At 35.8% G+C, this 15485-nt stretch overlaps 1 protein-coding gene across 20 annotated transcripts in view; it reads right to left on the reverse strand.

Annotated features, from left to right (window-relative positions):
* Nucleotides 1-2758: 2758 nt before the first annotated feature.
* Nucleotides 2759-15485, reverse strand: part of syne2b (spectrin repeat containing, nuclear envelope 2b) — a 195197-nt gene continuing 182470 nt past the window's right edge. For all 20 annotated transcript variants that reach the window (XM_068213093.1, XM_073920199.1, XM_068213088.1 and 17 more), the window contains 5 exons: nt 11839-11967; nt 8621-8812; nt 8414-8461; nt 6930-6979; nt 2759-5634 (listed from right to left, as the gene is read on the reverse strand). In XM_068213093.1, coding sequence (XP_068069194.1) covers nt 5424-5634; nt 6930-6979; nt 8414-8461; nt 8621-8812; nt 11839-11967 — 630 coding nt within the window. In that variant the 3' untranslated portion in view covers nt 2759-5423. The remainder of the gene's footprint in view (nt 5635-6929; nt 6980-8413; nt 8462-8620; nt 8813-11838; nt 11968-15485) is intronic.

Genomic DNA, 15485 nt, shown 5'->3' on the forward strand with positions numbered 1-15485 from the left:
GAGGTGCCACCCCAGTGATTGCTCTCGTAGCTTTTATGTCTGAGAGTGCTGGAAAGATGTCTTTGTAGTGTAAAATTGCTGAGGCAGTTGAGGGTTTCTCTGGTGCTACAAATGTTAGCAAATGTCAATTCTGATTTAACACCTCGCATAATTACTACAACCTGCATCTGTTCTGAGCAACTGCAGTTGCATTAAAGCTGGAGTTTATGATTTTTCCAATGTCATCTAGTAATATATTTTCCCAAAACACTCTCTCATCTGCCTTTAGTTGAATGGAGTCCTAATATAGCGCAATTGTCTGTGTTTTAAAATATTAGGTCTCATTCTGTGGATTCAGATTTGCTTTCAGAATTAAAATCTGCCCGATTCCTATTTTTTTTTTCTTAAAGGTGCAGTGTGTAAATTTGACATCCAGTGGTTGAACTTGTTATTGCATTCCTGGATAAAAACAAACGCAAGCGCAGGTTGCCAGATTGACAACAAACAGCGAGACCATCAAACCCAAATTCTGATTTAAATCATGTTCTAAATCAGTGGTTCTCAAACTGTGGTACGTGTACCACTAGTGGTAAGCAGGCTTCCTTCTAGTGGTACGCGGAGGAATTAAATATGTCATGTACATGCTACACACATTTAAAAATGTATCAAAAATGATGTACATAATAAGCCATATATGACATATAGCCTATATTTCTAAGGTAATCTGCCACATTTTTTAACTGTGGAGAGTTGTAGCTGCTTTACTTGGCCTACTACACTACTATATTTCAATACTGCTCATTTTGGTAGTACTTGAAGAGACAATTTTTTTCTGAGGTGGTACTTGATGAAAAAAATTTGAGAACCACTGTTCTAAATAAAAGCAATGGCACGCGATTGAAGGAATATTTTCTATATTAAAAGAAGTTTTTGTTTTAACCAACACCTCGAATGGGTATGTTAGAAACGGCTTCTATTTCTCACAGGTGAACAACAGGATAAACTGATCACCTCAGGTACACCTCATGTGCTTTATTCAGTGTTAAAGGCTTACAATGTGAGTTTGAATGTCATTTTACATAACATTTATTGCCATACTACTGAAAGCAGCAACAGCAGATAAAATAAAGCATTTGAAATTAAACTTTATAACTGTGACTCAGTAAAAACCAACACTTATCAGTCATTCAGCGTCTACATATAATAATTTTAAAGAGGTTTATTGTATTAATTAGATTATAAACCTTAGCATTTAATGAGTGTGTGCATAGTCTGTGCTTCTGAATGACTGTGCTTAAATTTCTGTCATGTTTCATCTGGTGCAAACAGTCAAAATTCTTACTGCAAATCTTGTCATGTAGTGTGTTAGGACACGGGGTTACAATGTAACCTGCTCACCTAATGTTTACGCTCATAATATTTATATTGCTAATTAATAACCTCATGTGGAATTCTGAATCTGTTTCTCATTTCGGAGTCTGCTACTGTCCACCTGAGGTCGCATTTCAGTCATGAGAGCATGCTTTAAGAGCCTTTCTGAATGAATGAATGAATGAATGAATGAATGAATGAATGAATGAAATATGCTATTTCCACCAAGGCAACCCCGAGTGCGGAAATATAATTGGCTAAACTGGCATTAGGCTGGTTAAAAGAACCAAAACAAAGACACCTTCTGGCACAAAACACATTTTCAAAGCAGAATATCTGACTAGTCTATCTGACTTGTTTTTTAGATAACCAAGAAGGTTCACTTAGCATTTTTCTTAAATATCTGCAACATATTATGGTATTTTATGCTTTAGAGGAGTCAAAAAATGTACATACAGCACCCTTAAGAGGATTGTTTTCTTAAATTTGCTGAAATTCATGTTTTCATCCAGCAGAAGAGTTATGTTTTAAGAATTAGATTTTAGCTGCAATTTTATTTCATTGTGATTCAGAAAATGTAAGTTGGAGGCTACCAAAACACAAATATACACTCAAAAACCACTCAGTTTTGCAGTTTGTTCAAACTAATTATTTAAAATGAACTGAAACAAGACAATTCTTATGTTTTGTTTTGATAACTTAATAGTTTTATTTTCAACTCACTTCAGTTTGTAAAATAAGTTAATTAAATTCCTTCATCGATTGTGTGGAACCCAGCATTTTTTACAGTAAAACTATTTTTGCTGCTTGTTCAAAAAACTTTTTGAAATTTGGCTGAAACAACAATTCTTAAGATTGTTTTTGTCAGGCTTAAATGTTCTATGTTTAATCCACTTACATTAGTAAAAATTAACTAAATTTGTTTGTATCGTGACAACATGACGAATAGTGGAACCTAGGTTTATTTTTTTTTTTACAGTGTATTCAGGCAAAACAAAAATAAAACCCGTAATAAGTATTTTAAAGCAGATTCAGACCATAATTTTAAAATCACTAGTACCCTAATTCAACATTTCTTGCCTCATATGTTTTGGGTGATTCATGAGTCCTATGCAGACTCTGTGAACCTATTTCTGCGTAGTGCATAAGACCCACTGTTCTGAGCGTTGCACTGTGTTTACAGGTTTTGGGAATTAAACAATGAACAGCTTCAATATGTAGCAAACAGTATGTCATCGCAAAAAAAAAAAAAAAAAAAAAAAAAATTATATATATATATATATATATATATATATACAGACCAGCTTTAAACAGAAAGAAATATACTTGATACAGTTGAAACTTTCTAAAGGTAGTTAAAACATTTACATCTGGATCAACAAAATCTGAAAATAAATAAACTTGGAGATCAAATTTGTACATGACGTTTATTTGTTGTAAAACTGACTTGAAACTCAAAAGGAAGCACAAACATCACATCTAACTTTTTATTTTCTTCAACCAGTGTTTGACGTTGGCAGTGCAAGGTTTCCTGCAAAATAAATTCATATTAAAGTGAACGCTTCTCTGATTAATCTGGATATTTATACCTTTGTTTCGGTTGACCAATAACGTAACCCTTAAACCAATAACAATTAATAACAAACACATCAAAATCAAACAGCAGCAGGACAAATAACATATATATATATCTTTAAAAAGTAACCGTGGTGAATTATAATAAAACATACAGAATGACGTCTGACACTTTGGCAGTTAGTACAAGTGAGAGCGACTAATGGCTTTTCACCATGTTATTACCATCATAACTGTCTGTCACAGACTAAAAACAGCCACATCCAATCGTGTGGATATTTCTGAAATGTTTTAAAGAGACGCACCTCAACCGTCTAGGAAAATCCAGAGAAAACTAAACAACTTCTGCAGCCTCTTGCCGGAGAACTTCTAGCTTAAGGAACACCATTTGTATCTCTGCTGAGATTGTTGACTAATTACAATTAAATAACTTCAGTAGCTTTACATTATTCACACATGAAAGTTGACAGCTGAATAAATTACACAAACAGACATTTGCACGCACCCTGACGCCTCACTGTTTCTCTACTCAATGGCTTTGACCAAAGAAATGGCAGTTAAAAGAGCTACAAATAAAATATATTTAACATCTCAAATCATTTCATATTAATTTCCCTGTAACAAAACAGTCCACCTTTTTCTAACGACACATTTAGTGTATAAATTACAGAGGCAACTTCTGATGTGGCATTATTATTCTCATTAATCAAATATTAAGGGAACACTTTTTTTTTTTTTTAGAAAATAGACTAATTTAAAAACTCCCCAAGAGTTAAACTGTTGAGTTTTACCAGTTTTAAATCCATTCAGCTGATCTTCGGGTCTGGCTGGAGCACTGTTAGCTTAGCTTAGCTTAGATCATTGAATCTGATTAGATCATTAGCATCTTTTTAAAAAACGATTTTAGCTCACAATGTAACTACAGAAGAGTTCAGGAAAAATAGGAAATAATGGTAAACTGTTCATTTTTGAGATGCTAATGGTCTAATCCGATTCAATGCTCTATGCTAAGCTAAGCTAAAAGTGCTTCCGCCAGTCATTTGACAACAGAGTCAAGCTTAAAATATGAAAATTATGGCAAATTCTTAGTTCATTTTTGAATGAGATGCTAATGGTCTAATTGGATTCAATCATCTATGCTAAGCTAAGCTAAAAGTGCTCCCGCCTGTAATTTGAATACAGAAGATTCAAGCTTAAAATCTAAAAATTAAAGCAAATTCTTTGTTCATTTTTGAGCGAGATGCTAATGGTCTAATCCGATTTAATGCTCTATGCTAAGCTAAGCTAAAAGTGCTCCCACCAATAATTTGACAACAGAGTCAAGCTTAAAATAGAAAAATGATGGCAAATTCTGTTAAATTTGGATTGAGATGCTAATGGTCTAATCAGATTCAATTATCTTTTTTTTGAGCGAGATGCTAATGGTCTAAACTGATTCAATGATCTATGCCAAGCAAAGATAAGCTAAAAGTACTCATGCCAGCAATTTTACTACAGAACAATCAAGCTTAAAATAGCAAACTTATGGCAAATTCTTTATTTATTTTTAAGTGAGATGCTAATGGTCTAATTCGATTGAATGCTAATGGTGTTATCCGATTCAATGATTTATGCTAAGCTAAGCTGAGCTAAAAGTGCTCCCGTCAGTAATTTGATTACAGAAGTCAAGCTTAACATAGGAAAATGGTGGTAAACTCTTTTTTTTTTTTTTTTTTTTTTGAGCGAGATGCTAAGGGTCCAATCTGATTCAATGACCTATGCTAAGCTAAGCTGAAGTGCCAGATCTCCTGAATACATCAAAAAAAGGCAAAACTCAACTGTTTTTCTCAAGGGGAGTTGTAAAATGCTTAAAAATGTGGTGTTTCCTTAACATTAAACTGATCACAGTTAACAAATTACATTCAGCAGACCATAAATTACTTCAAAAACTTGAAAAAGAGCATTTCATGAAGCAATATTACGGTCGTATGTTGAATATGTATGTATTGTAGGAATAGAAAATAGAAAATAATCTGATGTCATTCTTAAATAAATTGTTATTAATGACGAATAAAAATTATGACCTCACTCAGTTTAACCTAAAGATATCTATTATTCTATTATTCATAGCACGACTTTATTATTCAAGATAATACATTTCAGATTTTTTGAATGGAAGTTCCACAAACCGGAAGTGCGACCCATAATCTAAAACACAATCTAAAAAAAGGTGGATGACTGATATTCCGGTTCCATCGTTCAGACACACAAACAGGGTTTCTACTTAGAAAATACAAGCCATCTCAAGAGTCGATCTATCGCTTAAAATATGTCCTTAAATTTCAAAAATAAATACATTTGTGTGGCGTTTTCCCCAATGCGCTGCTACAGAACATTCTATACAAGTCTTCAAATATACAAACGTTTCCCAGAAATCCTCAAATCCACTGATTGTTGCAGGTAAATGGTTAAACTTGCAGACATTGCTGTGAAGGGTTCGAGTGTGTGTGTTTTGGAACTCATGTTGGCGGCGGTCCGTTGGTGTAGAGGAGCATGGGATAGAAGGAGCGGGCGAAGTTGTTGGAGAGCGTGCAGCTGTAATCGTCCTCTGACAGAGGCACCAGACAGGCCACCACCAGCAGCAGCAGCAGGAGGAGATGCAGAGGAAAAGCAGCCCGCAGAACACGATACAGAAACGGCCTCGCTGGAGACGACTCGCGCTTCTCACACCTGCACAAACATAGACGTACACTTATTAACAACTTCATCATGCAGGTGGGATTTTGCGCACTCAATACTGGCGGAAGACACAAAGTGTTTTGAGTAAAACCTTCTGATAATAACTACATAATCCATTCATTTCCTTGTCGGCTTAGTCCCTTTATTAATCCGGGGTCACCACAGCGGAATGAACCGCCATAACTACATAATGTGCCTTCAAAAATGTTTGATATTAATATTAGCATTTAAAGCAGGGGTGACCACCCTGTTTCTGGAGAGCCACCTTCCTGCAGATTTCAGTTGCAACCCATATCAAACACACCTGCCTGTAATTATCACGTGGTGTTCAGGTCCTAAATAATTGGTTCAGGTGTGTTTGATATTGACTGCAACTGAAATCTGTGGGAAGGTGGCTCTCCAGGAACAGTGTGGCCACCCCTCATTTGAAGCATTCGTTTGGAAATGACTGAAGGTCAGTATTGATTATTACATTTTCAGACTGTAAATATTCGGGTGAAATAAGGAGTTGAAGTTATTAAACCCCCTTTGAATTTAAAAAAAATATTTTCCAAATTATGTTTAACAGAGCAAGAAAATGTTCACTGCATGTCTGATAATATTTTTGCTTTTGGAGAAAGTCTTGTTTGATTTTTTTCGGCTAGAATAAAAGCAGTTTTAAATTTTTTAAAACCCATTTTAGGGTCAAAATGATTAGCCCCATGTTGGCGCCAGTAGCCTAGTGGTACTGTGCGCTGACATATAGCATCAACGTGCTCACGGCAACCCGAGTTCCATTCCTGGCTCGAGGTCCTTTGCCGATCCTTCCCCTCTCTCTGCTCTCAATGATTTCCTGTCTGAATTCTCTTTTGTCCTGTTATAGTAAAGGTGAAAAACCCCTAAAAAAAATTATAAAAAAATACCCTAACTTGCCTAATTAACTAAGCCTAGTTATTTAACTGCATATAAATAAATAAATAATTGAACAAACTATAAAATATAGACAGACAGACAGACAGACAGTTAGACAGACATAGATAGATAGATAGATAGATAGATAGATAGATAGATAGATAGATAGATAGATAGATAGATAGATAGATAGATAGATAGATAGATAGATAGATAGATAGATAGATAGATAGATAGATAGATAGAGTACATGTTCAGTGTGTGCAGGTGAAAGTGGAGCAGATGTGTGACACTAAGAATAAGAGGGTGTGAAGAAAATACTAGAAGACTGCAGCAAGATCATATGATGACACACACACACACGCACACACAGAGAGACAGAAATCAGTGTGTACCTGACACTCGCTGGAGATCCCTGTGTAACAGCCTGAGCTCCTGATGCTTCCTAGAGAGACAAAAAAAATCAGTGTTTGTTACAAGTGGTGATAATAATAAATCATCATCATAAAATCGCATTCTTGGAAACCTCTCATTCACTGCCAGTCAAAAAGCAAAAACTCACGAAGAGCAGCATCAGCAGCAGTTATATTTTATTTGAAAAACTGTATGAAGTATTATTTAAAGGGCTAGTAAATCAAACTTTACTTGATACTTTGAAATAAAAAAACTAAATCAACAATGATTTATGGACTATATTAAACACAATACAGAGTAAGTTAAATAGCCTTTGTTTATTCTAGAATACTGTTTCACCTTATTATTATTATTATTATTATTATTGATAAGAAAAAATTTCAAAGCTAAATCATATAATATTCTTCTTTTTACTACTACTACAAATAACTTTTTTACCATCAATAAGAACCAATAACACCCGTTTATTTCAGTTAACACCAAAACTACCTCTGCTAATTTCACAGAGAAGAAAACTGGAAAGTGGACAGTAGAGAAAGAACAATCTTGAAAAATAAAGCAAAACTATTACTTACATATGACTAAAAGAAATATATATATTTTTTATTCTACATTTATCTTAATGTGTAGAGCAGTGCTGGACAAGTTATTTAAAAAAGTAATCAATTACTGATTACATTAACGTTGTATTTAAACTACATCTCTAATTCTTTTGTCTAAAAATCTTAAATCGCTGTAAATCTCAACAGAAAAACAATAGAAATCAAACTTTTTATTAATTAAACTTGAATCAAACATGGCCTTTTAGGTTTTTTAAAAATGTAACACTTACTTAAATGTTAAATGACAAACATTATACTGTGTGTATCAACAACATGTTTCAGTAATGACACTATATTCCATACATACCAAATATTCATTGTTTCCTTAACGTGTGCAGTTGTCAGAGAAATCTAACTTTCTTTAGTTGAGTTTAGTCGTGTTATTATGAAAAATATTGATAACAAAAATATATACACCTATTACCCTGCTTCTCTGAACTCACACCATATATTTTCATTAATTTGTCACTCAGTTAACTTGTCTTAAGCAGCTTTAATGCTCTTGATAAATGTAACCTAGTTGAAAAACAAAATGCCTAAGTAAAATCAATTTGTCTAATAAAAAACACTTTCTCTGAATGATTTATACAAAACTGAATCATTTTTACAGTATTTTATGCAAATTAATTATAATAAGTGTAACTCTTATTGTAGGCAACTGTAATTGAATACCTAAAATGGAAATTAATCCATTGCTTTACAGCAAAAAAGTAACTGAATTAGTGTAATTAATTACTTTGTAACTGCCAACAAGTCATGTAGAGCATACCTCAACACTAAATATTGCACAACAAATTGTCAAACATCTTGTACCAGTAAAGGAATAAAAGAAAAGGATAAAAAAGCTGGATGTGTTTCTGTACCTGTTGTTGTGTTGATGCAGTTCTGTCCACATTAGGACCTGATGAATCCTGCAGCAAAACAGACAAAACATCAGTGTGTGTGTGTGTGTGTGTGTGTGTGTGTGTATGTGTGTGTGTGTGTGTGAAGGTAAAACATACCAGTGGCCAGAAACTCTGTGCGCGTGAGACATTTACATTAAGTCATATAGCAGACTGAATATATCTTACCAGTCTGCTATGGAGTGTGTTCAGGTCGTGTGAGATCTGTCGTATGAGCAGCCGTAACTTATTGCTGATGACGTGCACCTTCTCTTTAGCCTCAAGGGTGTCTTCACCCTGGTCCTGTAGGAGGATCTGAGAGGAGATATCCTGTAGAGAGTTCACCTCCTGTTCACGAGACTGTAACTCCTGGTGAACAGCCTACAAAACACAACAAACTATCAATCAAATAAGTCTAACGAGTATATTTAAGGAACAGTTCACCCCTAAAAGATGACTCACAAATTCAATTCACGCAACATGTTTCAGTAATGACACTATATTTCATAAATACCATTATCATTCATTCATTTTCTTTTCGGCTTAGTCCCTTTATTAGTCCAGGGTTGCCACAGCGGAATGAACCGCCAACTTATCCAGCACATGTTTTACGCAGCGGATGCCCTTCCAGCTGCAACCCATCTCTGGGAAACATACATACACATTCATACACTACGGACAATTTAGCCTACCCAATTCACCTGTACCGCATGTCTTTAGACTTGTGGGGGAAACCGGAGCACCCGGAGGAAACCCACGCGAAGGCAAGGAGAACATGCAAACTTCACATAGACACGCCAACTGAACCAACCGAGGCTCGAGCCAGTGACCTTCTTGCTCTGAGGTGACAGGACTAACTACTGCGCCACCGCGTCACCCTACAAACCATTTTCTAATTATGTGCACTCGCCCTCACTATTTACTCACCCTCAAGCCATCCTTGCATCCTGCATCCTAAGTGCATATGACTTCCAGCTTTCAGACAAGACACAGACTAGTTTTCATTGCTTCCCATTCTGTAGATTGGTGTTGGATAGTGGCTTTTATTTTGTAAACCACATAAATCCTTTGTAAAACTTGCCCATATGCTGCCAGGGGGTTACCGCTTATCATATGAAGCTGATTGAAAGGTTTTTCCTGCCAAAATATTTCATGTTTAATTTATAAACTCCAATCACTGACTCCCGGCGGCTTCCGAATTCATGGCATATGAGTTTAGACAGGTAAAAACATGTAAGAGTAATATACTGTATAACATATTACAGTAAATTCAAATTCACATACAGTACAGAGTCATACACAGTTTGATATGCAGTGAAAAGTTTACACAACCACTTGGCACTAGGAGGATCTAAATTAATTGTTTCTTCAATGCACTGTGATGCAGACGCGAATAATTCGGTAACGGTTCAGTAATAATCATAACCGGTTATGTTGTGATGTCATTTATCACATACAGTATGCATCATATGGCTTACTATGGTGAGGGAGAAGACCACAAGTAATTACTACCTTAAAAGCAGATAACTGTGCATAATTCCCTGCTTGTCAGTTTGCTGGACAGCCTTTCACTGACAGGGAAGTATATCAGAACCCAGCAAAAGCAAAAATAAAAGCTGTAAACGCTCTCTCCCTCCCTCCTCTTACTCTGTGGCCTCTTTGACCTGCTGGCGTGTTCGTGAGGTAACATTTTATATCCTCTCTCGGATGTTACAACAATACCGTTACTTGTGGATACAGACACCAGTGTGTCTGCAGAGCAAGTTTTCTCCACTCCGTCGCCTTCTATAATGGATCAGCTGATTGCCGCTGCCGTTTAACATCAGTGTTTGTGCCACTGTTTGCTGAACAGCGCCAGAGCAGCGCTGACTATTAGAAACAATTGCAGCCTTTTCTGTTAAGCACTTGACCAATCATAAGCATTTAAGAACTCGCTCAACAGTGTTCAAAAAGCAAGCAGGATATTATTTACACTTGTTTATTTGCTATAAATGCTTATGTTGTTCAGTGCATGTACTTGACTTTTGTTAGACAGATTTAAAAAAGTGTTTTCTCTGAGCAAGTAAAATTAAAGCTACAGGTTGTTCATCTGACTGCTTGTATTAAAGGACAAAATTGTATAACAAATAATATATAAATATAAATATATTAATAAATTAATAAATTATTTTTGTTGCTAAGTAAAATATTAAACTGTTTATGTAAAGCTTCGTCAATGCACCTTGAGGCACTGAGATATCATATTGAACTGAATTGATGGTATGATGATCGAAACCGATCCAAACTGTAAAACCAGTGCAGGTTCAAACCCCTACTCGGGACCTTGAAAACAATATCAACAATAACAAAATAATAATTTTTTTTTGTATCCTACAAGCGGTTTGAGCCAAACTCATTTTCATGTTTAGATTTCAAGTTCATCGTTTTCTGTGATGAACAAACTGTGTGGTAATTGGTTCCTGAAAGACCTGTCAGTTCCTGAAGCTTCTGCTGCGAATCCATCTAATATCTAATATATTCAGTCGTGCATAACATAAATTCAGTCGCCACCAAAAGTCTGAGTCTTTTACTTGAACTTTTACACTTCTTTGTCAAAAAAAAAGACTACAAATCACCCACTGATGGCCTATGTGTTAGTTTTACGATGGTTTTATGTGCTTTTTGGAGGCTTCAAAATAAAAGTTACTATCCAACACCATTATACAGCGTGGAAGAGTCAGGATAAAATTTAAAATGACTCTGACAGTGTTCATCTGACAGAAAAAAGTCACATGCACCCATAATGGCTGGAAGGTGAGTGAATTATGGGGTAATTTTCATTCCTGTGTGAACTATTCCTGATAGATGTGAATGAAGACATTACAGTTCACACAGAATTGAAAATGACCTCATTTATTCTCCCTCATGTGGTTTTAATGTGAGTTTCTTTCTTCAGTTAAACACAAAAGAAGATATTTTGAAGAATGCTAATTTGCTGGCACTCTTTGACTTCAATAGTCAATAATATAATGGGAGTCAACAGGTGCCAGCAACCAGCATTTTCCCAAATATCTTTTGTGTTAAAAGAAACTCATAAGGGTTTTGAACAAGTGAAGGTAAATGCTGGCAGAATTTTCATGTTTGGCTGAACTATCCCTTTAATACCAGCAACCATGATCAAATCAGATTCAGGAAACCATTCTCCAACAGTATTGAACAAAAAGCAAGATATTGTAAAGAAAGTTGGACATTTTTGTTTGATGAAACAGAAAAAAGAAACTCTCTTAATTATAGTAAACGGTGAGCATTTTTTTCATTTTGCGGTGAACTATCAATTTATAGTTATTGCTATAAATCAACAAATGCATTTTTTATCATATTTTGTAAGGATATTTCAGAATAAGATCAGAAGCTGTCGAAAAACATACCTTGAGTGTGTCTTGATGCTCTTGAAGGATGTTGAGGTCTGTGTTTTGGTCATGGATGTTCACCATGTAGCGTTGGCTTTCAGCTTTAGCTAACCAGAGCAGCAGAGAGTGAAGAGTCTCGTGAAACTCCTGCACAAATAGATAAACATAACACCAGAGCTTGTGTTTATAACATGCTGCTTGTGTTTACTCAGTTTAGACCAGAGGTATGTTAAATGAAGCCAGATTAGCTGGCTAGCCACTTACGTTTCAGTTTATTGTGCACCATTTCTGGGTTTAGCTACCATTAAAACAGCTCAGCTGAGCAAATACCACAGCAACAAAGAATGATTTTGAAAGAAGTCGAGCTGCAATCATCTTACCTAAAACCCATCTTTGGTGCAAACTAAATTAAAAATTAACTGGTTAGCAAGCTAATCCTGCTATACATAGCCCCAGGATATTTTTAGAAAAAGCAGAAGGTTACAGGAAAATGTTGAACATGTATTTACTATAGGTGGGCATTCGGTAGATACATTTTTTATCTAGATTTATCTCACTGTAATCTTGGAATGAATCTAGAATTATCTAGATTAAAATGGCTCATTTGAATTCTGCCGAAGGCATACAGAACATGTGTGCTACCCAAATAATGACTAAACGCGAAATGCTGAAGTTTTTTTCTTTCCATTATCCGTGTGTTATCAAATTCCATAACACTCCCACCAGTCCTTACTACTAATTTGTGTCTAATACCCCAGTTTGTCACGGGGGCATGAATGAAATTTAAAAAAAAAATTTTTTAAAAGCACCTGGGGCCTCATGTATCAACGCTGCGTACGCACAAAAACTTTGCGTACGCCAGGTTTCACGCTCAGAATCGCTCACGTTTGGATTTACTAACAATGAACTGAACGTGGGAATGTGTGCAGGTTCACGGCAGCTTTTTGGCAGGCGTACGCACATTTTTTGTGCGTGTCTGTTTTATTTCCATTGGCGACTCCTAGAGGCAGTTGTGTTAAATTCTTCTCTACAAAGTGTCTGATCCTTGCAATGGCAGCTGTATGAGACGGGTTCATATAGTAGGTATGTAAGATTTCCATACCATACAGTTGACCAGCTAAACATTAAAGCACAATTTGCAGCAGTCGCCTGTTTTCCCAATGTAATCTGAACTATCTACTGCACGCACATTGCTATAAAGACACTATCAAAAGATGAATTTGCATGCGTGAATCAGAAACATTTCCATTCAATAAATGTGCATATAAAATATGATGCACAAACTTATTGATGATTCCTACTTGTCTTTCTCTTGATAAATAGTGGGCAAAATCTGATATGTAGCGGGGAAAAAAAGAAGAAAGAGTTAATCGGACGCTGGATTCGAGCCGAGTTTATGCCTGAACATGTCAGTTCATGATTACATGCTTCTTATGAGGTGCGCCACTGAGACTGCTAAGGGTGCTGCAACATTTTACAGATATAAACCACACTATTTCTTTTTTAAATGCACTCAGTGCGATGTTCAGACCCAACTGTGTTAACTGCATCAGCTAAACTCTCCCACTCTATTTTTTTCTTTTGTTGTTAATTCCGGAGAACAAACTTGCAAATAACACCGCTTTTCTCCGGTCTACCTCCAAAAGCAGCACCTCCAATTCACATTCTGTTCAAAGTTTCTCTTCTTGCTTGCTTTTGCCATTGCTTTTTCGTTGGGTTTTGCCATTAGCATAGTCATTAGCATATTCATACGGGGGAGGAGGCAGGGAGGGGTTTTGTGCTCGTGCATGTTGCGCTCAGTTTTACGTTCATTCAGATGTACAAAAGAATATGCGTGAGATTCGGCGTACGCAGTGTTTCATACATCTGAATTTTTTTCTGCGTACGCACATTTACAGCTTTGTGCGTACGCAATGTTTTAGTAAGATTTCCACGCAAGTCTTCGTACATGAGGCCCCTGGTCTATTTTATTTGTATATGTTTTACTCGAAAGTATAAACTCTACAGGTGCCTGATAGTTAGATGTGGAGCTAACATTAATCAGATTCACTCTACTGAACTGCATCCATGTTAGCACGTAGTAATTTCACTTTAGGAATGCACACAGGTTTGAAGACTCGTTCTCGCCCCCTACAGTGCAATTCGGCCAGGTATATATTGTATCAGCATCATATAATCAAGGTGAACGTCTTCACAGCTTGCGTAGAATAGACCCAGCTCCCAACCCAACTGTGAGAATAGATTAACGACAATATTTTTTACAATTGCCTGATAGAAGTCTTGCATTAACGCAGCACGTTAACGCCGATAACGGCCCACAACTAGTATTTACTAACATGAACAAACAATGAACATTGCCAGTTCATGTTAAATTACAGTGCATCGACGAACGTTGACAAGCACAATTTTTTATTTTAATAACGCTGAAATTTAATAACATTGATTGTTTGTTCATTCATTCATTTTACTTCAGCTTAGTTTCTATTTCAGGGGTCACCACAGTGCAATGAACCACCAACTATTCCAGTGTATGTTTTACACAGAGGATGCCCTTCCAGCAGCAACCCAGAATTAGGAAACATCCATACACTCAAGATCATTTATACTTAATGTTATTAGATACAATAGCTAACATTAACAAATAAACCATTATTGTAATGTGATACTAAATCCTCATTTGTGACTAAATGTTTTGCAAATATGACTGAAAACTCACCTGACCGTTCAAACTAAAAGCAGAGTGAAAGTTGTTTTTTTAGAAACACTCGCATTCAAGAGAACACCTTTGATACGACTCGGTCACGGTAAGCTGTGGTTTCAAGAACAACATGTACCTAACATTTCTGCAACCTTTATACACAAGCAACCAAAACATCCCTTTTGTGGTTTTGTATACTCAGATAAAATCTTCAAGCACCCAGAAAGTCAGTGCAGACAAGTGCAAACGTGTGAATGTGCACTGAAATATGACATGCCAAATATTTGTATGGCTGCACAACAAACATTCAATCATTCAGTCACACTTTATCTTATGATTAAGACATTCTGTCGACTAAGTAAATTTGCAACCACACAGCAATTAGCAGTCATTAGAGTATCGGTAGACTGTCTGCTTAGTATCTCCTAACAATTTACTTTAATAAGTCGTAAATAGACCTTTAATGACTGTAAGTAGTTTTGCAAGTACTTGTTGGCTGGGGTTGGGCAAAAAAGAAGATATTTTAAGTAATTGTTTTCAAAGTTTGTGGATACTTTTTTAAATATTCTGTACTCCAGGGGTTTAAGTGTGCTGATATACTGTCATTATATGGTTCTAAATAGTCTAAATTAGTTTTAACTAGGGTTACTACAGGGCTCATCAAGTCAAATTTAAGACTTATGGCCTTTTAAGAACCATTAGGAATGAAATTGCAGATGGCTAAGGAGGATTTTTGGAAAAGTATTTGCCCCATAAAAATTCTGATTTGCTTCTTAATATATATATTTTTTAAAGTTTAAATAATTCTAATAAACCAAATGTATGCACAACAGTCTGTCCAGGGATGCATTTCCGAAAACCATCGTTAGCCACATTAAGTTGCAAGTTCCCTCGTTACAAACATAGTTTGTTGATTCGGCGTTTCCCAATTACATTGTTCCAACAAACATTCGAAAACTGCTTCGCA

This window comes from Danio rerio, chromosome 13 (assembly GCF_049306965.1).
Source record: "Danio rerio strain Tuebingen ecotype United States chromosome 13, GRCz12tu, whole genome shotgun sequence".
NCBI lineage: Eukaryota > Metazoa > Chordata > Actinopteri > Cypriniformes > Danionidae > Danio > Danio rerio.